This window comes from Lissotriton helveticus, chromosome 3_1 (genome assembly GCF_964261635.1).
Source record: "Lissotriton helveticus chromosome 3_1, aLisHel1.1, whole genome shotgun sequence".
Taxonomy (NCBI): Eukaryota; Metazoa; Chordata; class Amphibia; order Caudata; family Salamandridae; genus Lissotriton; species Lissotriton helveticus.
This window is the reverse complement of record NC_136061.1, coordinates 1,854,190,389-1,854,217,910: the sequence shown is the minus strand read 5'-3', so window position 1 is coordinate 1,854,217,910 and position 27,522 is coordinate 1,854,190,389. Positions and strand designations below refer to the sequence as shown.

At 50.2% G+C, this 27,522-nt stretch overlaps 1 protein-coding gene across 2 annotated transcripts in view; it reads left to right on the top strand.

Annotated features, from left to right (window-relative positions):
- The window catches only part of CD151 (CD151 molecule (Raph blood group)), a 160,019-nt gene that overhangs the window by 113,585 nt on the left and 18,912 nt on the right, over positions 1-27,522 (top strand). For both annotated transcript variants that reach the window (XM_078682794.1, XM_078682795.1), the window contains exons 6-8: positions 8,920-9,024; positions 9,673-9,831; positions 10,903-10,989. In XM_078682794.1, coding sequence (XP_078538920.1) covers positions 8,920-9,024; positions 9,673-9,831; positions 10,903-10,989 — 351 coding nt within the window. The remainder of the gene's footprint in view (positions 1-8,919; positions 9,025-9,672; positions 9,832-10,902; positions 10,990-27,522) is intronic.

Genomic DNA, 27,522 nt, shown 5'->3' with positions numbered 1-27,522 from the left:
AAGACGGCGACGGAGTCGTGGGTCAAGGCCTTGAATACGTCGACGATGTAGGGGACGTCGAAGAGGTTTATGGGGCCGCGGAAGATAGCTCAGGGGACGAGCTATGCCCCGAAGGTTACGAAGATCAAGATCGGGTCACGGGATCGCCTGTCGGCCTTACCCAAGACCCCGTACCGCAAGCCACGGCCCCGCCTTCAGGCCCGGCCACGGACATACTTGCTACGCAGCCCGTATCGAAACCGAAACTGAAACCTACGGTATCGACTACACCTAAAATGGCCGACCCAAAATCGAAACCGAAACTTATGGATTCGAGCGTCCCTAAGATGGCGGCCGTACCACCAAAAACGACTAAACCCGCTGCCTCATCGACTCCGTCGGCCTCCGGTCCACAGAAGTCGAAGAAATCTGTCGATTCCACAGTGTCGAAATCGGCGCCAGAGGAGGGGTCCTCTAAGAAGGGTGGTCGGCACGGGTCAACCGCTGCGACGCCGTCCAAGCCCGCCAAAGCCAGCGACACGGCTCCGGTTCCGACAGGGACTTCGTTAGTCGGACGCGTGGTGGAGACGGAGCCAACAAAATCTCACGGATCGAAGGCTGGCACATCTGCGCATCGGTCCAAGGACTCTGGGTCGGCGGCTGCGGCATCATCGTCCAAAACTCAGAAGGGCCAACAGGACGTCGGATCCGAGGGCAAGGTCAAGACCTCCTCGTCGGCGCCAAAGGCCACTGTAAGTGACGCGTCCCCCATCGCCTCTTCACTACAAAGAATCAGGGAGAAAGCCTCTGCTACGTCGGCTCCGATGCCATCGCCACAGAAGCCGATGGACATTCCGGTGAAGCCTGCGGGTAAACTTTTCTTCCTTCTGCCGCCAAAAGAGGCGCCGAAGGCCTTTTCAACGAAATCGACGCCAAGGAAGTCGGATTCTTCAACGGCAGGGGCACTTTCAAGTCGGGTACTCGACTCAGAAGAGGATTCTGAGCGTTTTATCGACGCAGACACGGGCAAATTGACCCTTTACAAAAGGAGGATCACTTCACAGCCAGTGGACTCCTATGTCATCCCCCTGAAGAAGAAAAGGCTTCCTCAGGACGCTTCACGCCTCATGGAACCTATCCAGCCTCCTCCAAGAAGGAGCCCAACTCCTTCCCCAGAACACTCTGAGGGTGAGGGATATGATGAAGATGACCAATACACTTTCCCCATCCATGAACCAGATGCACAGCCGGATTCATATGATGACATTGGTGACCAAGGCACACAAGATGTGGGGCAAGACCCACAGCCTTTCAGTGCACGTGCATCCCCAACAGAAGATTCTGCAGGTTTTCATGCACTCATTGAAAGGGCAGCTGCTAATCATGATGTGGACATGCATGCTGACCCAGTAGAAGAAGACTTTCTATTTGACACTTTTTCAGTCTCTGAACGGACAATAAAGACACTGCCTATGCTCAAAGGGGTCCTCAAACATGCTGCGGACATCTTTAAAGAACCTTCCAGGGCGAGGGTGGTCAATCCACGTATCGAAAAAAAGTACAAACCAGCACCTGCAGACCCTGCATACATTCGGGGACAGTTGCCGCTTGACTCCCTGGTGGTCGCAAATGCCCGCAAAAGGGCCAACTCCCAAACAACGGGTGAATCTCCTCCCCGGATAAGGAGTCCAAAGTGCTAGAGGCAGGAGGCAAAAGAGTAGCTGCACAGGCTGCCAATTTTTGGCGTATTGCAAATACACAGGCACTCTTGGCACGTTATGATAGGGCGCATTACGACACCCTAGAGCGGGTTTTAGAACACCTGCCTTCGCAGTTTCAAGAGGGCACCAAACTGCTTATAGAAGAGGGAAAACTGATCTCCAACGCAGCCATAAAGTGTGCACTTGATGCCGCAGACACAGCAGCTAGGGCCATTAACACTAGCGTCATGCTGAGACGACAGGCGTGGCTCCGCATATCGGGGTTTAAACCTGACATTCAAACAACCATACTTAATCAGCCAGTCAATCCTGATAGACTGTTTGGTCCAGATGTTGACACCACCCTAGAAAAAATTAAGAAAGACACCGAAACTGCTAAGTCTATGGGGGCCCTACAATCGCAACAGTTTCGTGGCAACAATTTTCGTCGCTCAGGTGCACGTGGAGTCACCAGAGGACAAATGGGTCAACAATCACAATTCTCTAGAGGTGGAGCACAATCCTCGTACCCCAAACAGAACAAGGGGGGTTACCGAGGAAACAGCACCAGAGGACGTGGCAGAGGGAACAACAACTCCCGCTCCTCTGCCCCAAGCAAACAGTGACTCTCTGTCACTGCCCCCCGACCACTTAACACCTGTCGGGGGGAGACTACAGCAGTTCCTGCCCGTCTGGAGAAACATCACCACAGACAGGTGGGTGCGACAACTTGTCCAGTACGGTTATTGTCTAGAGTTAAAATCCACTCCACCCAACATTCCACCAAGGCAACGGCCTATGTCCGCAGAGCACTTGCACTTATTGCAGCAGGAAGTAGTGGTGATGCTGCAAAAAGGCGCAATCGAGCTCGTGCCAGTGGAGGAGGAAGGCACAGGGGTATATTCCCTGTACTTCCTTATTCCGAAGAAGGACGGATCTCTCAGACCCATTCTAGATCTACGTCCCCTCAACCTGTACATACTGTCAGAACATTTCCATATGCTCACACTGCAACAGATTCTTCCCTTGTTAAACCAAGGGGACTTCTTAGCAACCTTAGACCTCAAGGATGCTTATTTCCACATACCACTACACCCGTCCCACAGAAAATACCTCAGGTTCACTATCCAAGGCAGGCATTATCAGTTCAAGGTCCTACCCTTCGGAGTGACCACAGCCCCAAGAGTGTTTACCAAGTGTCTGGCGACAGTAGCGGCGCACCTCAGGAGGCAGAACATCCATGTCTACCCCTACCTGGACGACTGGCTCGTTCAAGCCAAGTCGGAACAACAGTGCGCCGCGGACATGTCGACTACCATTCACCTCCTTCACGATCTAGGTTTCTCGTTGAACTACCCGAAGTCGCATCTTCAGCCGGCACATGTCCGGCAGTTTCTAGGTGCGACGATCAATACCCTGACGGCCATGGCTCAACCAAACCTAGTCAGGATAGACAGCATGCAGTCTCTGATCCGGAAATTCAGACCACAACACTCACTTCCAGCGAGAGTGTTCATGCAGTTGATAGGCATGATGGCCTCCTGCATCTTCATAGTCCCTCACGCACGGTTGCATATGCGCCCGCTCCAAGAGTGCTTAGCAAATCAGTGGACACAGGCTCAGGGCCAATTAACAGACCTAGTGTTGGTTACCAGTCGGGCATACGACTCTCTCCATTGGTGGACTCCACACAACCTTTGCAAGGGCCGACTGTTCCAGGAGCCAGTGCCACAGATTACCCTGACAACGGACGCATCTCTCCAGGGATGGGGAGCTCATCTGCTCACTTACACGGTGCAGGGACTATGGACGACGCAGCAACAGAAGATGCACATCAACTATCTGGAACTGATGGCAATCTTCATGGCGCTCAAGTCCTTCATTGTACATCTGTGCAACAAGGTAGTGTTAGTCCGGACGGACAACATGACCGCGATGTACTACATTCAAAAGCAGGGGGGCACCCACTCGCCACAGCTGTCTCATCTGGCTCAGGGCATGTGGCGGTGGGCCATTCAGAGGAACATCTTCCTCATGGCAGAACACCTCCCGGGCAAGGACAATCAGATGGCGGATCTGCTCAGCAGATACAGCCATCAAATGCACGAGTGGGAGTTACACCCATCTGTACTCCACCCGTACTTCCAGCAGTGAGGTCATCCGGAGATAGACCTGTTTGCAACAAAAGAAAACGCAAAATGCCAACACTTTGCCGCCAGGTTCCCTCACCCACAGTCGCAGGGGAATGCGATATGGATGAACTGGTCAGGCAAATTTGCGTACGCTTTTCCGCCAGCCCCTCTGATACCGCTGGTGGCAAGAAAGCTAAGGCAGCACTCGATGACTCTCATCCTGGTTGCTCCAACGTGGGCGCGCCAAGCATGGTACACCACGTTCCTCGAACTCTCAGTGGTGCCGCATCAAAGACTGCGCCTCACGCCCAGACTTTTGACGCAGAACCATGGAGACATTCAGCATCCAGATCCGCAACAGCTCAACCTGGCGATCTGGCTCCTGAAGTCCTAGAGTTTGGATACCTGCACCTACCTCCAGAATGCATGGACATCATCAAGGAGGCAAGGAAGCCTACTACCAGAGCATGCTATGCTGCAAAATGGAAGCGTTTTGTCATTTACTGTACAGCCAATGACATCAACCCGCTAGATGCATCTATCCCTAACATCATTTGCTATCTGTTACATCTTTACAAGTGCAATCTAGCGTACACTTCCATTCGGATACATCTATCCGCCATAGCAGCTTATCTTCAGAACAGGCAGCATCTCTCTGTCTTCAGAGTGCCTGCCATTAAAGCTTTCCTTGAAGGTCTGAAACGAGTCATTCCCCCAAGAACACCGCCAGCCCCGGTGTGGAACCTCAATGTGGTCCTCACCAGACTGATGGGACCACCCTTTGAGCCACTGCACTCGTGTGAACTCCAGTTCCTAACGTGGAAAGTAGCTTTCCTGATTGCTATTACGTCACTGAGGCGTGTTAGTGAGCTACAAGCGCTCACAATCCAAGAGCCATTCATTCAGATTCATCCAAATAGGGTAGTGCTACGTACTAACCCCAAATTCCTTCCGAAGGTGGTGTCACAGTTTCATCTCAACCAAACTATTGACTTGCCGGCATTCTTCCAAAACCCACAAACGGTGGCGGAAAGAATGCTCCATACGTTAGACGTACGGAGGGTGTTGATGTACTACATAGACAGGACACAACACTTTAGGAAAACAAAACAACTTTTTGTTGCCTTCTCAGCACAGCACAAAGGCAACCCTATTTCCAAAGCGGGAATAGCCAGGTGGATTGTTAAGTGCATCCAAATCTGTTATCAAAAGGCCAAGCGCACTTTAACGATACCCCCAAGGGCGCACTCCACACGCAAATTGGGGGCATCCATGGCTTTCCTGGGGAACATTCCTTTAGAAGACATTTGCAGAGCAGCCACGTGGGTTACACCACATACCTTTACAAAACACTACTGTGTTGATGTGCATTCCAAGCAGCAAGCTGCTGTAGGACAGGCTGTTCTCAAGACACTTTTTCAAGTTTCTGCAGCTGGCACGGGCAACCGCCGCTGATGGAGGGACTGCTATGTATTCTATGCTAAGATATGAATTTAGCAGCCCACATGCCTCGAACTGAATATGCTACTTACCAGTATGCATCTGTTCTTGGCATGTAGGGCTGCTAACATTCATATCGCCCACCCTCCTCCCCGGTGCCTGTCGCAGCTGCAGATATACTATTGTATTCAATCATTAGCATGGACATCCTTTACACTTTTCACTCCATCTTCTGCCACAATGGCGAAAAACAATCTGGGGATGGAGCCGAAGCCCATGCGCACTGTAGTCCAGGGGAGGAGCCACCTATCTCAGGATACTTCGAAGACTCTTCCAGGACAACAATGTGCGATCATCCGGACCCAACACTAGGCGGCGATCTAATGCTAAGATATGAATGTTAGCAGCCCTACATGCCAAGAACAGATGCATACTGGTAAGTAGCATATTCAATACATGCCCTGAGGGCATGTATGTGTGTCACATGGCACACAAGCCTGAATCAGGTGTGCAACAGGGTGTCAAAGTGACACCCTGTCCCCCTTGTAAATTCGGTAATTTTACCGAATCGGTATTTACCGATTCGGTAATTGACATTGGTTCCTATGGGCCTCATGGCCCATAGGAATCGATGGCAATTACCGAATCGGTAAATACCGATTCGGTATTTACGAATCGGTAAATGCCATTTACCTACATCGGGCCCTTACTGATTTAGTCCTCGCTGCCCACACTGGAAGCAAAAGATTTGCTGAAATTGTTTCACATGAAGTGAACAGAATGTTTAGCAGAGTATTCTTAATATAAAAATGGTACCCCTGTATTGAAAACGTTTTTGGTGGAAAATATAGTGGGTTCTCTAAGACAACTTACAGGTATGGCCTATTGCGTTTCCGGTCACATTGGAAAATGAAGGGCAGATTGCAAACTAGTTGTGGGCAAAAACCAACAGTAATCTGCCATTTGTACATTGGGTCCTAGGTTCTTTGCCACTTCTAAGTGTCATAATGACATGCAGCACTTGGACACACCTCCCTATTATTCCAAACTGTAGTTTGGAGACGGTGCAATGATATAGAACTCTTCCTATTTTAAAATCTCATCCATGTGCCACTGCTGTTGCCAAGGTGCTTTTCTAGAGACCTTGCAGAAGTTATAAAGAACAACTGCCAATTTTTTTTGTTTACTTCTGCTCCAGTAGGTCACTGGTTGCAACTGCAGGAATGGAGATCTATTTTTTTGTTTTTCCAAAATATCTATTTTACAAACAGTGGAGCTGTTTATGTGGCATCTGTCAGTACTGCTGGATTTTCCACAAAATTGTTCACTGAAGGGAATGTGTCTATTTGACTTTGCTCAGGGTACTCAGGAGAAGAATATCTGAACATCTGAAACCCCCCATTCTGATTTGAAGATACTCCGGGTTTGCTTTAAAATAGGCTTAGGGTAGCTGTTGGCTAATGGTGAAATCACTGTAAAGCAGTTCTTGTTGGGATTCCAGCAGAAAGGAAAGTGGTTCTGTTCATATCCACGAAAGACTCCTATAGTGGCCTGAAAGCTTATACATCTATCTGTAAAATTGGTATGTTACTTCCACTGGTCCGATAAAATCTATGATCCATTTCACACAGTGCATGAAAAGGATGCATTTGGAAATAAAGGACTTGCATAGCATTTCACAATGATCCTCCCTGTGGAAGGGAAGACGGGAATTCAGGCAGTGGGCTTCGACTTCTGACTCATTCGATAATAAATTGTTGGTTAAGGCTTTCTAAAAGAAAGCGAAGGAATCCATTCAAGAGGTATTTTGTCATGTATTGCTCATTTGTAAGAACCTTAGAAAGCCTGAGGACGTTTTTAAAATCCCATTTAATAAAATGTGTATAACCATGAAATTTTGTCGCGAAACCCATGCCGAGGTGTATACATATCTCAAAAACAAGTCACTTGTAAAAAAAACCTTTAAGTTCCTTAGTTAATATTTACATAATTTGCCTGTAAAAACTGACTGAATTATTAAATTTGAGTATTTTAAAAGCAGAGTAATTGGGAGGACACTCCCTACATAAGCATACTGCAGTTTATAGAGCCTTCACATGTGCTCTGTCTAGTTCTGAAGTGTGTTGAACCAGGCTCTTGAATTGTAATTCTGAAGGCGGGGTGGGGTGCTGCTGGAGAATCTGTTCCCCATACTGGACTGGATCTATTATCAGCAGATAAGGTCCACCTGGGAGCTAGTGGAATGGCCATTGTGCCATCTGTTTCAAGGGTTTCATCATTTTGCAGAGTATGGCCTCATGAAGTCTCTAGTAACGAGGATACTGTAAGTAATGTAGATTGAGTAACACCATAAGTGTCTAGAGGGATGACTCAGAAGTTAGAAAAATGGACTTTGACATCTTTCAAGGATTCTAAATTGGCCATTCGAAACAGAGAAACTAAACTAGTTAATCATGCTCAAGCATCTGTTGAGGCTGTTTCTAATCCCCTTTGCATGTATTCAGACTGTATGTGCTCTCAACTGATTTCACAGGAACTTAGGCTACAGTTTATGCCTCCTCTCCAGTTGCACTAAAATCTGATGATTCCACTTTCCTAGCATTACCGCTCTCTCTTGCTGTGGTTCGTATCTTTGCTCAGTGTGGCTTTATGCATAATCCAGGGTACTTTGCTGTCTCTATTTTAATGCTGCAGTGCTCCCCAGTTTGTGCACAGGTAACAATGCATCTCTTCTGATTTGCTGTGCTTTGGCTGTTACTGAGAGAAGAAGAGTCATTTTCATAAGAAGTGAATGCATTTAGTGTTTCAGGATCTCTCCTCTACTACCGCCTCCATCTTCCACTTCGACTTGTTTTGCATGGTTGGTGTTGGGTCATTTAAACCGGTCCTTTGGCTTGGCAGTGTCATGGTAGCTGCCATACATGGCTGTATATGAGCTACCATGTTCAGCCTTCGATATACAGTTAGTCTGAGGAGGCAAGCATGGGGAATGCATGCGGCAACTCATCCTTCTTTTTCATGATTAAAGGAGCAAACCTTTGTCGAAGCCGCAAAGCTTTCTGGGAAATAGCCTACTATGTCTGAGGTTCTGTAAGACAATTTGTGAACCATCAGAAACCTGCATATATGAACAGTTTCTCTGCTTTGTGGTTTCTGGCTTGTCTTAGTTATAGGGATGTGTCTTATTGGTTTTTGGGTGCTCCTTATCTGTTCTAGTGGTGTGTCTTCTTCTGTGGAATGTTCTGCCTGTATATTGGTGTCTCTCCTCTTCTGCTGTATATTTCTGGTATTGGTTCTATGTCTCTGCTTTGAGCTATGCCTCTCTGTCGGTAGCTCTGCATGAATGTCTCTGTTGGCATCTGTGTGTCTCTCTCTTTGCCAGTGCCTGCACATCTCTGCATGTGATTGCTTGCTTTTGCCTGCCTTCTTCTTCCAAGGGGTAGGAGTTGCAGTAACAATTAGGAAGACTACAGACACGTACAATTATGTTTTGGGACTGTGCTGATCCAGGGAGATGGTAATTGTGAAGATAGCCCTGGGGGTGTCCCCTGATCAAACCTTTACTACTAATGTCTTCTGGTTACGTTATATGTATTGGGCCTGACAAAACTCAGTGTTGTTGAACATCTCTGACTGGTCACTCCCTCATTGTCTGATTGCCTTTACAGCTGAGCACGGAGCTCAAACAAAATCTGAAGGACACCATGACCATGAAGTACCAGCAGAGTGGGCAGGAAAAGGTTACCAATGCTGTTGACAAACTGCAACAAGAGGTAGGGGCCACTCTGGAGAGGACAATGTATGTTTGAAACTGCTATCCACACTTGCCAAAGAAAGCGCTAGCAAGAGGCATCGAATATGTGCCCCAACTACCAAACGTATATACTACTTCTTAATGACTAGGCCTTATTATTCAGATGCTGATCAGGCTGTTTGCTTGATTTCTCTGTGGTGTGATCCCGAGTGTCCAAGCATGCCCCTGTCACTCCTGTGCCACCCATCTTTGCTGCATCTAGCACATTAGCAGATTACTTTACTTTGTTCCCTTAAGCCTGCACATCTGAAAAGAAAAATTATTTTCTTTGCTTAAAAGGTCAGTTCTTTCTGTGATTGGAACTAGCGAGAATCTTGAATGGCCAGTTAAGGGTAGAATATTGTGAGGAAGGGGCTATGTGTAGCAAGGGCAGGCAGGGATTTGTGGTCCAGAACAAGCCAAAAATGTTTGGCTTTGTGTCTATTTGAAGTCCTTTGTGATCAAGGGACATCAGAGGCCTTCATTTTTTGAGATGGATAAGATGTTAAACTAGATGTATCTGTAGTGCGCCAACTTCCTGAAATTTGTGTTGACATTCGCAGTTTGAATTTTGTGCCTCCTGATTTTGGTGATCTCAATAACAGCCTGATTTTTCATGTGTGCTTAGTTTAAGTGCTGTGGTAGTGGCAATTCTTCTGACTGGAGTGGCAGTGATTGGATCAAATCGCCAGATGCAGAAAACCGCTTTGTGCCCGACAGCTGTTGCAAGACGCTGACCCCACGGTGTGGGGTGAGAGACCATCCTTCGAACATCTACAAAACAGAGGTAAATATCACTCCTGTTTTTGTTACTTCTGATTTTGTCTTTGTCTGCTTTCCTTTCCTTTCCTAACGATCTCTTGTTCTGTGCACAGCAATTTACTGCTGGTCTCATTTATGCATTTGCCAGAAATATTTACCAGCAAGTGCTATGATGAACGTGCCCACATCCCAAAGAGCTTTGTGAAATAATAGCCTCAGAGAAGTTGATGTTTTACCTAACGTTTTGTATGTTATATGAAGGAGAAGCCACTAGTGAAATGATATGGATAGTTTTATCAATGGAGCCATTTCTGGAAGACAGTTCAGACCAGGGTCTGACCTCCTAAACATTTTACGTGCATAAGCCAAGCTTGCATATGTATGGAAATATTCAGGCAGACCGGTTAGTTGATTTGGGAAGCCAGTTTTACATGTCCAGTTGTTTCACCATTAGAAGGAATATTGGCCATTCCCCAGCAAAGTAAAAATCAGTGGGTCACCTACAAAGTGATAACTTTGCAGTTACTCCCAAAAATTCACCATGCCTCCACCATGCTATATGCATTTTTAATCTTATACGAGAATTAAACTGGTGTAGGTGGGGTAGAAATTATGGGGAAACATGTGTAGACGATTCTCTACCTGCTGCACTCCACGTCTTTAAAAGTTGCTCGATTCGCTGAAGGTCCTCCTAGTCGCTGGCCGCATTGTTTTATCTTGTCACATGCTCTGCCACCTCAATCCAAAAGACAGAATCAGCAGGTAAATGAGTTGGGCGTAGTGGTATTACTGAGCCACATGGCAAAATGCCACCTAGCAGCACTCCACAAGGTGATGCTGCATCTTGGGATCGGTCTGGTGGGAGACGCACTCCCATGCACCCTCCTACTGAACTCCACAATTCCCCACAACCATATTCCCTTAGGCGAGAGGTCCGTGGCGGGGTGGGGGATATATTCTCTCTATCAGGCTTCTTGTGTCAAATGTATAACTTCCACAGCGTTCTTCCTTTACACGCTCAGTTGATCAGGTTTCCTTGACTTTCAGCAGAAGAATCTGAGATCCACAATTACAACAGTGTTTTTTCTCTCCACAGGGCGGCTGTATCGCCAAGCTGGAAAACTTCATCCAAGCCCACTTAAAGATCATAGGGGCAGTAGGGCTCGGCATTGCTTTTGTACAGGTAAGTAAGATCCGTGAGGAGAGATTGTCATCTATTGGTTCAGGACTGTATGTATACTTTGTATATTAGTTGCTATTAATTGCTATGAAGCTTAATTAAATGAAGTAGGTTGTACATATTCAGCGGGAATATAATATAGATCTTTTTTTTAAGTATTGCAAACAATGCTAATTCACAATATCAATTTGTGCATTCCTGTTTTTAAATTGAAAAGATTGACTGAGTAGTTAGGTCAATGTTAAGTTGCATTTATAAAGCGCTAATCACCAGAGGTCTCTAAGCGCTGCGTCATAGATCAAACAGTCCAAAGTTCTTTTGCGGCACCGAGCCTAGCATAGATCAGTGTAGGCCTTGTCAAATGCCTCTGTGAACAGCATCGTCTTGAGTCTTCTCCGAAACTGGAGCAATCTGGCTTCCTTGCGCATGCCCTCCGGTAGCTTGTTCCAAATCTGGGAGATGGAGACCGTAAAGGCCTGGCCTCCATATGTGGCCCTGTTGAAGCGAGAGCAGACAAGGAGGCTAGCCTGTGATGAGCAAAGGTGGCCTCCCGGTTCGTAGGGCTTCAAGCGGTCTTTGATATATTTTGGTGCTTCACCAAACAGGGATTTATGTGCAGTGCACAAGCCCTTGAAGCTTACCCTTTGTTTGATAGGTAACCAGTGCAGTTGATGCAACAAGGGTGTAGCATGCGCTCTACGAGGTAGTTTATATATCAGCCTTGCTGTGTCGTTCATGACCACTTGGAGTTTCCTCTAGAGAATATCAGGAAGGCCGATATAGACTGCATTGCCATAATCTAGGCGAGATAGAATTAATGCAGTCCCCGCTGCCTGCATGGTAGCGGGTGACAACAAGATCGATAGTTTCCGAAGTTGGCGCATCAATCCGATGCAACTTCCCACAACAGCAGACACCTGGGTCTTTAAGGTCAGTCTGGTGTCCAGCCTAATGCCCAAACTCTTCAAGGCTGGCACCGGCGTTGGAGTAGTGCCCAGCTCTTGGGTCCAAAAGAGGCTAGACCAAGGGGAAGAGCCTGGGGAAAGTACCAAGACTTCGGTTTTGTCTGGGTTCACCTTCAGAGAATTAGAAGTCATCCAATTCATGGTGTACCGAAGAATTTTCTGAACGTTCCACAGTGAGTGAAGGTAGTTATCAATGCGCACTATTAACTGAGTATCGTCCGCATAGTTAAACACCTGGCAATCTGCTTTTGCCAGAGCCTCAATCAAGGGTTGAAGGTAAATATTAAAGAGCAGGGGGGTCAGTGCAGATCCCTGTGGGACCCCCAGCGAAGAACACCCTGCCTGGACATATGGTCTCCTAATTGGACCTTCTGACATTGATCCTCCAAAAATGAAGTGAACCACTGGAGGACCGTCCCAGTTACTCCCAGCTGCCGCATGCGAGCAAGTAGCTGCTCATGGTTCACCGTATCAGAGGCGGCAGAGAGGTCAAGTAGGATTAATGCTGAGGGGGTCTTCTTGTCGGCTGCGAGTCGCATATCATCCCAGACTGAAAGCATAACTAACTTGGTGCTGTTATGAGCCCTAAACCCAGCTTGGCGATAATGTAACAAGCGATGTTGTTCGACAATGCTAATTCACAAAATTAATTTGTGCATTCCTGTTTTTAATTGAAAAGATTCACTGAGTAGTCTAAAGGTGACATTACGTACGTGATCTGAGCCAGTGCCCTTAAATTTGCTGATGACGTGTGTTGTAGCTTTGTCCCCATGTAGGCTGAGTCTCAGCCTGCACATCTTGGGTGGGTTGATAAAGTGTTGGTGGGAGAGGATTGTGTCTGGCCTTATACCAGAGGGTGAGCTTAAACCAGGGAAGTGGACGCACACAGACGTATTATGTAGGCAGTTATGCACTGCTGAGTCAGCCTACTCCACAGCACCCTGAGGTGAAGAGGTTATAAAATAATTTGAACCTGGGTATGGGTTTTCACTTGTATTCTCCAACCAGTTATTGGTATAACATTGGTAGAATATTGTGCCCTGAGATGATGATATGGCCTTAATGTACATGCACAAGTCATTCATCAGCCAGTGTGGAATCAGAGGATTCTTAACCAGAATGGAAGTCGAAGTATAGAGAGTGAGATGTGCAGCAAAAGCTGCTTCCAGTTTAGAACCTAAAAATGCAGGCATCTGCCTTCAAATCTTCTTCATCTGGCTTTGGTAGTAGCAAGAAGCCTCCAGGGAGTTAGTCTGAACCCACCAGCTACAGAACATGGTGGGTAATGTAACCTTGTGCACACATTCCTCAATGAGGTTGATGGACTTGGCCTCCTCTACAGAGTCACTCCTAAGCTTTTTACCTCCACCCCTCCTGTTTTCTGAACTTGTTTATGTTGGCCTTCAGCACTCTGTGCACTTTCCCACTGCTAACCAGAGATAAAGTGCTTGTGTTCTCCCTCTAAAACATTGTATAATTGGTTTACACCTGCTTGGTACATTTAATTAACTTTTAAGTCCCTCGTATATGGTACCACCGGTACCAAAGGCCTGAAAATTAAATGCTACTGGTGGCAGCAGCACTCCTTATGCCACCCACTAAAAATAGCCTTTTCAAATGCCTCAGGCCTGCCGCTACAGTCTGTAATGCAGTTTTAAGTTGCTAATTTGTCCTGGCAAAATAAACCTTTTGCCAGGCCCAACCCTTCCTTTTTAATATGTAATGTAAATTGGCATTTATAAAGTGCGCCTGGCTACTCGGAAGAGTGTCCCGGCGCTGCACGACTTCATGACAGAGTGCTGAATTACACTAGTAATGAGAAGGCTATCGGCTATTGTTGAAATAACAAGGTTTTTAGCCTCTTCCGAAAGATGAGTAGCTCTTTCTCCTGTCTGAGTGACAATGGCGGGCGATTCCCCAAATGGGAGGCCTGAACTTGAAAGTAACGGCTGCCCTTGCGGGCCAGGGAAAACTTGGGAATAATCGCCTGCAGCAGTGAAGACGATCTCCGAGTTCTGTTCGGGATGTAATGCTTGACTCTTTCTAATGTAGGAGGCGCCGTTGTCATGTAAGGCCTTAAATGCCAATACCAATGCTTTAAACCGGATTCTCTTTTGAATCGGCAACCAGTGCAAGTCTTTCATGTGGGCGGTGATCCGTGCTCTAGGACTTAGCAAAAGAATCGCCCAGGCTGCTGCATTCTGAGCCACTTGCAGCCGGTTCAATAGGTATTCTGGGAGCCCAAATATAGAATGTTAACGTAGTCCAGTCTTGAGACTGCAAGAACCTGGACAACAGTTTTTCTGTGATCGACTGGTAGTAACGGGAGAACGTTTTTAAGCATTTTTGATAGGCCAAAAAATGTCCACACTGCTGTTTGAATCTGGGCTTTAAGTTGTCGTCTAACTTGATCCCCAAGTTCCTAATTGAGGTAGCAGGTGGAGACATGTCTGAAGGCCACCATTGACACCAGATGTCACTGGCGGAGGACCCGAAGAAGATGATCTGTGATTTCTCCGGATTGCACTTTAGTTGGTTACCTCTTTGCCAGGCAAACACTTCTATCAGACATTAATTGCTCTCCGCACCCCTGAAATCAGTACCCTTATATCTTAAAGAAACAGGTTAATGTTAGATTCCTTACCTTAGAATATCCCCAGGCGTCAGACTGGATCTGGAATTTTTTGCGTAGCAGTACCCCTGCGCATCGGTAGGCGTCGTGGTCGCTGGGATGATGTCGTCGGACTACCTAGACGCCGCCCTTGCGCACCGACATCAGTTCTTTTGCCTCGGGCCGACCATGATAAGTCGTGCCCCGATTGCCAGGCCCTGACGTCGAAAGCGAGGCTGGAGCAGTCCGAAAGCGACTCAAGATCCGGCAGTCGGCCCCGCGCCGCTTGAGGTCCCGGTCCAGGCGGAGGTCGATGGACCGGTCGCAGGCCACAGTCATCACAGCTCGGCGAGTCGACATCACTCGTCTGGTTCAAAGTCCTCGGGTAAGTCGAGGCACAAGAAGTCGAAGAAGCGACATCGCTCTTCTGACTCCTGACGCTTGCGCCACGTCCAGCTCTACACCCGCCGGTCCCTGGGCTGAACGTGATGCCGGAGGAGATCAGCGCCTTCCTCACGGCCATGAGGTCGCGCTTCCCTCCGTCGGGCCCGGTCGAGGTGCTTTCGGGCCCTGCGGACCCGTCTGGGAGCCTGAGCGGGCCAGTGGCTCCGGCCCCGGCACCGTCGACTACTTCGGTCCCGACGCCGCAGGACTCCTCAGGACTCCTCAGCATCCAGGCCTGGATCCATGTCGACGCCGGTCGACCTTACGACCCCTCCGCCAGTGTCGTCACCAAGGATGTCGCCCCCGGGGCTGTCGTCGTCCCCGATCCCCATCCCGGTCCGGATCCGGCATCGGACCGGCGCCGTCTTCGACGCCGATAGGTGAGCCTTTCACTGACGATCCGACTCCATCCTTCTGCAGGAGGAAGTTACGGCCCTCTTGGCCAAGGGGGCCGTCGAGCGCGTTCCTGGGCCAGAAGTAGGACGTGGTTGCTATTCCCACTACTTTCTGGTACCCAAGAAGGGCAAAGGGGGGCCTACGCCCTATCTTGGATCTAAGGAGCGTCAACAGCTTCCTCTGGAAGGAGAAGTTCAAGATGCTGACTTTGGTTCAGGTCCTAGCTGCCCTGGACCCAGAAGACTGGATGGTAGCGTTGGACTTTGCAGGATGCGTATTTCCACATCCCCGTTCTGCTGGTCCACCGGCGATACCTGCAGTTCACAGTAGGCCACGAGCACTTTCAGTTTACGGTGCTCCCCTTCTGCCTTACCAGCGCCCCACGGGTGTTCACGAAAGTGATGGCAGTGGTCGCAGCTCATCTGCGCAGGTTAGGGGTTTCAGTGTTCCCCTTTCTCGACGATTTGTTGTTGAAGGCGGGCTCGCCCCAAACAGTCGTCTCCCACCTCCAGACTACGGCCGACCTCCTGCACTCGCTGGGGTTCTACATCAACGTGCCGAAGTCACACCTGTGTCCCTCTCAGATGCTCCTCTTCATCGGAGCGGTTCTAGACTCGGCACAGTTTCGGGTTTATCCTCCCGAACAGCGGGTTCGGGATATTCAGGCTCTGATTCCAGTCTTTCAGCCTTTATCCCGAGTCTCGGTCAGGTTGACGCTGCGGCTCCTGGGGCTGAGGGCCTCCTGCATCCTTCTGGTGCATCACGCCTGGTGGCGGATGCGGGCTCTGCAGTGGGACCTGAAGTTTCAGTGGGCACAGCATTAGGGCAACCTGTCCGACCATGTCCGAATCACGGAGGGCACTGCGAAACAGTTGCACTGGTAGCTCACGAACTGCGATTGGGTCCGCGGCAGATCTCTCTCCCTTTCCCAACAGGAGCACGTAGTAGTGACAGATGCGTCCCTCTTCGGATGGGGGGGGGGCACATGGGAGAGAGGGAGATCAGAGGCCTCTGGTCTCCGACGGAGTCCCGGCTCCACATCAACCTTCTGGAGCTGCGGGCGATCCAGCTTGCACTGAAAGCATTCCTTCCCTCTGTCCGGGAAAGTGTAGTGCAGGTGTTCACAGACAACACCACCGCCCTGTTGTACTGCAACAAACAGGGCGGGGTGGGGTCGTGGACCGTTTGTCAAGAGGCTCTGCGCCTCTGGACATGGCTGGAACACCAGGGCGTCACCCTGGTGGTTTAACACCTGGCAGGTTCCCTGAATGCCAGGGCGGACGAACTCCGCCGCCGGTGCATGATTGATCACGAATGGCGTCAGAACTCGGACGTGGCGCAGGGCCTCTTTCGGCAGTGGGGAGAGCCTTGGTTAGATCTATTCGCCACCGAAGAGAACGCGCAATGTCATCAGTTCTGCGCTTTAGAATTTCCAAGGCGGCACTTGCTTGGAGACGCTTTTCGTCGCGAGTGGAGCTGCGGTCTGTTGTATGCCTTTTTGCCTATACCACTTCTGCCCAGAGTGCTGACGAAGATCAGGCATGGCCGGGCCCAAGTCATCCTTGTGGCTTCGGACTAGGCACGAAGATACTGGTATCCGAGCTACTCAGCATGTCAGTCGATCCTCCGATTCGTCTGCCTCTTCAGGACTCGCAGCAGGAGGGGACGGTCCTCCACCCGAACCTGCCCAGCCTCCACCTCCATGCATGGAGATTGAGCGGCGACAGTTGAGGCCATTTGACTTGCCTCCTGAAGTATGTGATGTGATTCTGGCAGCCAGGCGTCCCTCCACAAAATCGGTATACGCCTGCAGGTGGAACAAATTTGTGGCATGGTGCACAGCAAAGGCTGTGGATGCTCTCTCTGCCCCCCTTTCAGAGGTTCACCTCTACCTTCTTTCTCTTGCCCAGCAGGGTTCTTCTCTCGGCACTCTTAAGGGCTACCTCTCTGCCATTTCTGCCTTCTTGAGGCTTTTTTGATCACCCTTCTCTTTTCAAGTCCCTTATTGTTAACAGATTCTTGAAGGGCATCACGCACATGTTCCCTCCTGTTCCTTTCGTGATGCCTCAGTGGGACTTGAACCTTGTTCTTACATTTCTGATGTGTGCGCTCCTTTCGAGCCACTTCACAATTGCCCTCTTCGCCTTCTTACTCTTAAGACTGCATTCCTGGTTGCCATCACCTCTGCCAGGAGAGTGATTGAGCTCCAGGCTCTTTTTTCTAAGTCTCCTTTCCGTCCCGTCCATCCGTACAAAGTTGTGTTGAAAACACGTCCTTCTTTCCTGCCCAAGGTGGTTACAGCCTTTCATATCGGGCAGTCCATCACCTTGCCCACCTTCTTTCCGCATCCTTACAAGGAGGAATAGAGGCTCCACCACCTGGACCCAAAACGTGCGCTCTCCTTCTACCTTGATCGCACACGCCAGTTCCGGGTGGACGACCAGCTTTTTGTTGGTTACGTGGGCGCGAAGAAGGGACGGGCGGTGCACAAATCTCTCGGTGGGTCGTGTTGTGCATCAAGGTCTGTTACTCCTTGGCTAAAAAGGAGCCCCCTGTTGGGTTGAGGGCCCATTCCACTCGGGCCACGGCGGCTACTACTGCCCTGGGTCTGGGAGTCCCCTTGCAGGACTTATGTCAGGCAGCTACCTGGGCCTCGCTGCACACGTTTGCTAGACACTAATGCCTGGACAGCCAAGTTCGGAGAGATGGATTTTTCGGCTGTTCCGTTCTCCAGGACTTTCTGGTGTGATCTTGCTCCGCAGACCCACCATGGAGTTGGTATTGCTGGGGTATCTATTCTAAGGTAAGGAATCTTAACACTAACCTGTTTCTTTCAGATGCACAAGTTACTTACCTTCTGCAATGATATATCTGTAAGAAACAGTAGTTGGTGTTAGATTCCTTTCCGCCCCACCCATCCTCCCCTTTCTGCGGGCCGATATCAAGGGTTAAGGTATTTCCCTTTAAGAGCCCTAGTTTTATGGCACCAGTGTCAGTCTCTGGTATGGCTCAGCGTTCCTGGCGCAGAAAGCTATGTACAAGAATGGACGTCCGCGTGCGAGGGCGGCGTCTAAGTACTCCGACATCATCCCAGCGACCACCACGACGCCGACGATGGATGCGGAGCCGCAGACGACGCCTACCGACACGCAGGGGTACTGCTACGCTAAACTTTCCGGATCCAGTCTGACGCCTGGGGTTATTCTAAGGTAAGGAATCTTAACACTAACTACTGTTTCTTACAGATATATCATTACCGAAGGTAAGTAACTTGAGCTTCATGTAAACAGCAGTTGGGTATCATCTGCGTATGAAATTATTGTTGCGCCATGTAATTCAGCTATTTGGTCGGCCAAAGGGGCCATATACAAATTAAAAAGTGTTGGGCTCAAAATCGAGCCCTGTGGAACTCCGACCTTCATAGGAGGAAGGGGGGCAAATACGGGAGGAGACCAAATAGTTTGCTGTCAATCCTCCAGGAAGGAGGGAAACCACTTAAGTACCGTGCTGCCAAGGCCACTCTCCCGAAGTCTCTGCTGGAGGCGGTCATTGGGCACGGTATCAAAAGCCGCAAAAAGGTCGAGAAGGATCAACACAGTTTTGCCTCCTTTATCTAGTGTCTCTTTTATTACCTCAGAGACCTCCAGCAGGGCTGTTGCTGAAGTTTGCTCTAAACCCAGACTGGCTATCGTGGAGCACTCGGTTAACTTCCACAAATCCTGTTGTAACTAGGTTCAGATATTTCTCCAGGACCCTTGAGAAAAACGGGAGTAATGACATTGGCCTGTAATTTGAAGCCACCAAGGGGTCTCGTCTGCTGAAGGTTTCTTTCAACTGCCAGGCACCTGCTTCTTTTCCAGCGAGGAATTGAGGATCGAATTGACTGCAGGGTTTATGATCCCTGCTACAGATGACAATACTCCGGCTCGGCATATATCGGTGGGGGTGCCTGACTTAACCGCTTTCATTATCTCCAGGGATTTCTCCAGGGGAATTGGAGGTGTTGGAAGCCGGCTATTTCTGGTAGGCTAAGGCTTATGCCAAAGCCAGGCAGAAATAGCCGGCTTCCAACATTGGTGGCAGCGGTGGGATTTGGACTTGCGTTTGCCCAGTGCCATAGCGACAACTGGCTACATTACAAAAACTCTGCGTTTTTCAGATAGTCACATATTTGGGATTATTGTTTCTGATTTTGTTTTTCCTCAAAAGTGTCATTTTCAGATGGTGTTCCTGCGCTTTATGTTAAGTGGCAGATGAGAGAAAATGACAGGGCGGGACGCCAGTAGATAGGGGAGGTTCCCATAGGTTAGGAATCCCTTGCTGGGTCCAGTGTCCAAGCCTATTCCTGTCCCTGTGTGGGTAGATGGAAGAGAGGGAGGGTGGAGGAGAAATTGCTTGCTCAGGAGGGTGGTTATTCCCTGAGTGTAGTGTGTGTGTCTGGATTCCCCAGTATGGTAGGATCCAGTGGTGGCAGCTTAAATGTGTCCAGTGCGTGAAGTCCCATTCCCAGTTCCCAGAGTATGGTGCCTGGTGCTCAGTAAGAGAGTGACAGGTTGAGAGTCAGAGGCAGTGAGGAACTGTCTCACCAGTCTGGAGGGGGAGTGTGTGGATGAGTGGTGTCTTGAACTGGAGGAGTTCATGTGAGTTGTTTTTTTAAGGAGCTTGCACGTGAAGTGTACCTCTGGTGGTGTGCAGGACGTCCTGCAGAGGCATTGGACAAGAAGGTGGATGTCTGGCGGTGTGCTGGATGTCGTGCAGAGACATTAGAAAGTGATTCTAAAAGTAGTGGCTTGTGTATCTGATGATCCTGTGTAGGTGAAGAGGTTCATGTGTAGCCCAGCTATGTCCCATTAGGATGATAGGGGTGTAGGGGCTCACGTCCTGTCTCAGTGGAGGCGGAGTGAGTGTGGGACGGTGTGTCCCACGTTAGCCCGACACCTTGTCTCAGGGCCTGGAGGGTTCCCTAAGGGAGCGCCAGGTCAGGGGCCTAGGCTGTACTTATAAGTCATTTGAGGAGGATCTTCCTGTGTCAAGAGGACGGGGAGTTTCTGTAACGAGAACTCCGGTGGTCCTAGTGTTGGGCAGTACCGCTCCTAAGTGGAGGGTGCAGAAGTCCTGGTTCGCTGGGCATTTGACCGTCTAGAGTGCTTGACCATTTTTTTTTTTTGGGGCCTCTGGAGGTTGTTCCCCGAGGAGGGGGGAGGCCAGGTTCAGGTTCAGCCTGACCTGGAAGGAAGGGCATCTGTAGTCAGTGTCCTGACCGGTTGTTGGCTTCCAGGGGTACCGCTCCAAGGTGGGAGGGTGCAGAACTCTGGAGGGGGGTGCAGAGGGAGGGTGTCCTTACTTCTGACCCCGGTGGGAGGAGAGTGTGTCGCTGCTACGCCGCTGGCGTGTGCTCTGTCTAGCCTGAGACATACTGTACCTGTGATAGTGGAACTGGAAGGGGGTGCAGAAGGACGGTGTACTTCTGACCCGGTGCAACTTAAGGGTGTAAATCCTAGGTTGGGAGATTAAGAAACTTCTAGGTCAAGAGGAGTCTCTACTAAGGTGGATCAACTGAAGAGACTGAGGAGGCGGCCCTTGCTGTGTGTTCTGGGGCCCACCTGCAGTTTGTTGTTTCCACTAAGGTAGAGGAAAGGGGGCTTTGCTGTGTGCTGTGTCCCCCCCACCTGCTTGAAGAGGGACTGTGCTGTGTGCTTTGTACCTCAGAAGTGGAATCGTTTCCAGGTGGTAGACCAGTGACGGAGTGAGGTCCTGATCTGGTAGGAGAGTTGTGTTCTGGTGAGTGCTTCCCTGTGAGGGTTATTCCTTCACCCTGACTGGAAGCAAGGGTCCCTACTTGGTCTAAGGTACTTACCTCTGCCAACTAGAGACCCCCAGTTCTAACATTGGTGGAGTAGAGGTCGGATCGGGCATTCTTGCTGTGACCTCTAGTCAGCCTGAGGGTGTGGTCCCTAGGGTGTAGGATCAGTGGTAGTGTAGCTACCCTGAGAGAGAGAGTGGAGATTGGCTATTGTGTGCCAGGGGCTTTTGCCCCCACTCTGTGGATTGGTTAGGACCTGTGACCATTGGGTGGCCTAGGGCCTGGTCCTGGCTGTGGATGACTAGTGTGTACCAGTGGGGTATCCTAGTTGTGTCAGAGAGCTTTTGTGAGGGAAATCCCTGTGGGTTCAGAGTGGCGAAAAACTGTAAGGTGGCCCTGCCCTGCAGGCCCGTCTCCGTGGTTTTGTCGCCCAAAGCATTGAAGACCATCAGTGTAGTGATTGGTCTACCCTGCGTTTTGGCTGGAAGGGGGATGTGTTGGACCCGGTCCTTTGGGCAGGTTTACCCCGTGACTTTTTGCTTTTTCCTAGCCTGTTTTTGGAACCTGGATTGGTGATTGTAGGCCTTTGCGCACTTTTTCACTGTGGTACAGTGTAAAGTGCGTGTGCTTTCTGTGTATGGATGGCGAGTGACCTGCCCTCCCATAGGAATGAATGGGGAATATGTATGCCCATGGTAGATTCCTGATGCATGGGGAGTGCAGGGGCGAGTTTGATATGTATGAACTCGTGAGAATGAATGCTGCAGAATGGTGTATGCGGCATGGCTGTATCTAGTCCAGAAGCGCCACTTTTAGAAGTTGGCATAATTGTGTAGTGAGTCTGCTAGCACGTGATTGGCTGATGGGCCTGGCCCAGGCATGCCTGGGCCTGTTGGTAGATGGACTGTCTGGAGGAGGGGGTCTGAGTCAAGCCGTAGATGAAAGGCCCCCCATCTGCTGTTAGGGGGGAGTGGAAAGAGCTCTGGTGGTGCCAGGCTGTGTCTGTCGGCCCACCCTGGATGACTCTCCCTCCCGATGGCCCCCTGTCACCTCTGACCTGAGGCTGACAGGCGAGGGAAACCAGATACTCCCAGAGCTTAGGGCTCGCTTACACAACGACTTCAAAGGGCTTCAAAGCTTTTTCTGTGTATAAGAAGGGGCTCTGCCCCTTCCAAAAGGTTCTTGTTTTCAACTTGAATCTGCCAGGGGCTGCTGCTGCTTGGGCTTGGGGAAGATCCCTGGGTTCTGCCCAGCCCTGGGCACCTGATGGACCTTCCTGGACTCCTGGGGGACCCTCTGCCTCGCCTGGGCTGATGGGGGGACTTTGCTTAGCCCGCTGAGACTCTCTGGGACCTTTGTGCAGCATGGTGGAGCTGCATTGCTGGAAGGACCTTGGGACTTTGTGATCTAGCGCCTTGGGGGCGCCTTGGTGCTCGCAGTCCTGGAAGAGCGCGTTATTTTGATTATAGCGCTGAGGCGCGCCTTGCCCGCCCTGGCGAGTGCCCACCTCGCTTATTTTTAGTTTTATTTAACTTCGGCTGCCCACGCCGTGATTGCCGCTGCCCGGGGGCTTAAAGGTGTCCAGGAGCCGCCGTTCGCCGGTGCACGGCCGTGGACGAAGCCACGAAGGGGCCGCGACCTGATTGGCCGTCCCTCGGCAGGAGCCGCGCTCCGATTGGCCGAAGAAGCTACGCGTCACTGGGGGCTCGCCGAAGGAGCCGCGATGGGATTGGCCCATCGCTCGTGACCTGCTGGAGTTGAGCAAGTCGATGGAGGAGCATGGCGGCGCCGGTGTAAGCAGGGCTCCCGTGTCTTGAGGAGAGCCCTGCTGGTGAACTGGAGGGTGTCGCCGGTCTCCCGTGATTGAGAGGGAGACCGGAGAAGATGAGAATGAGAGGGCGGCCTGCCGAGAAGAGCCCCCGCCGATGACAGCCGGTGAGTGCACGGGGGGGGCTCCGCGAGGCTGTGGTGGTGCCGATGCGAGGCGCCAGCTGTGGGCCGGAAGATTGGGCGGCCCCGTATGGCAGTGGACCGCCCCAACGTGATGTAGAGCTGAGAGGCTCGTGGGGGCCATGTCGCGAGGGGCTCTTGAGGGCCCGCATTGCTTCGTGTTGGTGCCGGTTTAGAGGCACTGCTTCAGGGCGGCCCCGGATGGCAGCGGGCCGCCCCAACGGTGTGTAGAGCCTGTTGAGGCTCGTGGGGGCCATGTTAGATAAGTAGGGGCGTCGGGGCATATTGTCGGTGCCCGTCCCCTCCTGCCTGGGAGAAGCTCGTGTCCAGGGAGGCTCCAGGGGGCATGTTGCTTTAGAGCCAGTGTGGCTCCAACGTTTGACCAGTGTTGGCCAGGGCCTGTGTGGCTCCAACGTGCACAGTGTTTGTCTTAGAGCCTGTGTGGCTCAGGTGGCGCAGATTTGTTCTAGGGGCTACTGAGAGCCCTGCCACAGCTTCTGGTACACAGTTGCCCAGCACTTCGTGGGCAGCTGCCACGTTTAGGCTTTTTATTCTTTGAGACTGGCGCTGCATGGCAGCGCTCCCTGACACTGAGACTCAGGGCGTCTGAGCCCCAACAAGGCCAGTTAGCCTAGGGACTGCCACAGGTAGTGGCTCATGTGATAGTATCTGCCTAATGTGAGTTCGGCGCATTGTGATGTGGTGCTAGGAAATGTAATGCATTTAATATGATTACGCACCTTGATCTTACACCTCTGAATGTTTTTAGACATCATGTGATTCTTGCGCTATTGCTTTACTCTTGACACCTCTGAATGTGTAGGTGTATGCATCATGTGTCTTACTTTTCCTGCGCTGCACCTCTGAATGTTTAGCCATCATGTGTCTTCTTGCGCTGCACCCCTGAATGTATTTTATGGCATCATGTGCTTTATTCTTAACACCTCTGAATGCTTTAGGCATCCTGTGTTTCTCTTTATTACTCCTCTGAATGTAGGTTATTGCATCATGGGTAATGTGTTCTTTTCTTAGACCCCTAAATGCTGTGTGATACTTAGGGGGTTGTTCTTTTAGTACAGGTGGTCCTAGTGAGGTCCTGGTCCCCTGCGTGACAGTCTCCCAAGGAGTTTAGGGTTGCGTAGGTGGTACTTACCTGTTCCCAGTAGTTACTGGATGTGATCTATAACTGTTACTTTGTGTTACAGTGAAGTTTATATACTTTTATTCTAATTTCTGACAAGTATTTCTATATCTGCAAAGTGTTGATTCAGACAGTGGCCCATGTGGCCCTGTCTTGTAAATAATCCCTTGTGAATATTGCCGTGCCAGTTGGCACAATGTACATGTGTGATTTCTATCTGATATGTTTTTGACAATACAAAAGTTATTTTAATATAACCTTGTGTGGAGTCTCTTTTGTGGTGTACCTAGTATGTTGTTGCTGTTGTGCGCTGACGCAAATGCTTTACACATCGCCTCCGAGTTTAGCCTAGACTGCCCGCGCCATGCTACCTAGAGGGCGAGCAGGGGTTATCTTGGCGTGTGACTTCCTTGCCCTGACTGGACTGGTGGTTTCTGCCTGGCTTTGGCATAAGCCTTAGCCTACCAGAAATAGCCGGCTTCCAACAGGAGGTAACTGTGTTCGAGATAGCCCAGCCACAGGAGGACCGGTGGAAGACCCTACGTTTGTCCCCTTGACCAGGGAGAGGGTCTCAAACGATTCTTGGATGGTCGTAATTTTTTCGTAGAAAAGAGGCGAGGTGGCTAGTCCATTCCCCTGTGGGAGTGAACTGGCTGTCCACCGCACTCAGAGGTGAGAACTCTCTTACTATATTAAAGATGTCCTTTCTTTTGTCCCCGCAGAATCAATCTTAGTGCGGACAAATATTTTCATTTCTTCAAGAATTTTATTGTAATGGGCTTCGAGGACTTTTTTTTTGATGATTTTATCTGCGGGGTTGAAGTTTTTGCACCATACTCTCTCCAATCGTTTACAGGCACTCTTGCCCTTTTCTGAGTGCTTCAGTAAACCATGGGGCTGAGGCTTGGGGGGATTTAGCTGCACGCACAGTAGGCGGAGCGAGCTCCCCGGTACGAAGCTGGAGCCAATTCTCCAAACCGAGTACATTGTTCTCCAGATTGCCACTCCGAGGAATCGGGTGAGACCTATGTGCATCTGATAGAGCTTCTCAGGTAGAAGGGTCTAAAACTATTAGGACGTACGTTCCCATAGGAGCGAGGGTCATTAGATTCCTTGTCCACTCTAAAACCCAAGAGATAATGGTCAGACCATACTAGGAGAAGCTGCAGATCTGTTCCAATCTGTTCATTGGAAAATTTGGTCCAGAATGTGTCTCTTATCATGGGTGGGGAAAAAGACCTACAGGAGTAGATTGAAAATGGCCAATGACTGCCGCAGCCTAGATTCCGCCTGCGTCGCAGGATTGTACATGTGAATGTTAAAATCACCTAACTGTAGGCAATGCTTATATTTGACAATGAAAGGGGAGGATAGCTGAGGCAGAGATCCTTTACAAAGGAAGAGGCTGAGGCTGATGGGGCCCTGGAAGATAAGGAAGCTGGCCCTGGAGAAGGAGAAAGTGGAGTCTGAAAATAAACTCATATTGACTAATGAAGTGAGCCTTAAAGAGCTGGACATCAAGCCAAACAAACCTCAGAGTCCAGCAGTAGTGGTGGCAGCGATACCCCAGTGGGGACAGGCGGATCCACACCGCCAAAGACCTGGTGCCTCACTTTATTGTGGGGGAGGATATTGACAAGTGTTTTGAGGCCTATGAAGGATGCCTTGGTCCTTGAGATGCTCGGGCACGTAGGGAAACTATTGGTCCCCTTCTCCTTGGGCTGTGAAACCAGGGTGCAGTGGTGTCTTTAGGTGACTGGTCCATGCTGCAGGAGATACCCGCTGTTGAGGGGGCCTGCACAAAGAGGCTGCAGGCGGAGACTGGAAGTCCCAAACCCAAGGTGGGGTTCAACTCTTGTGGGTCTCATGACCTCGCTGGCACACTTTGACTCGGGCGGGGGGGGGGGGGTGCACAGGTGTTGCTTTCCGGTGTCGGGTTTTCGCGGTCCGGAGTCCTTATGGTTCGCTATTCCACCGGAGATGCTGATTGCTCCTTAAAGTGCTGGCTGTCCCCAAGCTTTTGGAGGCAGAGCTATTGCGGGACAAGTCGTCTTCAGGGCAATTGTTGGGGACAACAGGCATGCCGGAAGGGTTGGCACCAAGTCAGTTGCTGCTCCTCAATTCTCGCTCTTCGTAGCTCTTCGAAGTCCTCCTTCTTAGGTCATCAGAATCTGCATTCCTGGTGCCAGGGGCTCCCCTAAATACTAGAGTTAGAGGCGTTAAGGGGAATGAAGAGTGGTAGCCAATTGGCTATTTACCCTTGGGGTCACTATATCCCTTATTTGACCACTTCCTGTGGGAAGTGGGCATAATACTGTTACCTGAGTTCCTAATTCTGCCATTCCTAAAGAGGGGCACATCAGACTGCTCATATTAGGAGTGTGACTGGCCTGGTAGTGCATTACGCCTCCCTGAATATCTGATTTTTTGCCTATACTGGTGCCAAATGAGCCTAATGCGGGGGCTGGCATTTTCCTGTTTGGGGAAGCTGTGGTCATATATCAAAGGCAGTAGAGACCTTTGAAGCCTCCTGCTTTGATATTCTGATTACTTATCTATTCAGTGTCCAGCACAAACACTTAAAATGGCTTCCCTGTTCACTTGTGATATCTAATATCTGAAAGAAACAGGTTAGTATTAGATTCCTTACCTTAGAATATCCCCAGGCGTCAGACTGGATCCGGAAATTTTTACGTAGCAGTACCCTTGCGCGTCGGTAGGCGTCAAGGGCGCCGTGATGACGTCGTCGGAGTACTTAGACGCCGCCTCCGCGTGCTGACGTTAGTTCTTCTTTTTTCCGCGCCAGCAAGCGCAGATCCGGAAAAAGTGGTACCTTAGTCATTTTTTGACTAAACTTTTTGAGATCTTTTTTGATTCTTTTCGAGTCTTCGACTCCAAACGGTGCCGGTAGGCATGCCAGGTTTTAAACCCTGTGAGGACTGTGACCGACTGATGTCGGTTACCGACCCTCACCGCCGGTGTCTACACTGTCTCGGCGTCGACCACGACGACAAGGCCTGCTCCGACTGCCGGGCCCTGACTTCGAAAGCTAGGCGGTCCCGCAAGCGGCTCGAACTCCGGCAGTCGGGCCCGCGCCGTGAGAGGTCCCGGTCCGGACGGAGGTCGAGCGACCGGTCGCGGGGTCGGAGCCATCATAGCTCCGGGAGTCGACATCACTCCTCAGGTTCGAAGTAGTCAGGTAAGCACAAGAAGTCGAAGAGACGTC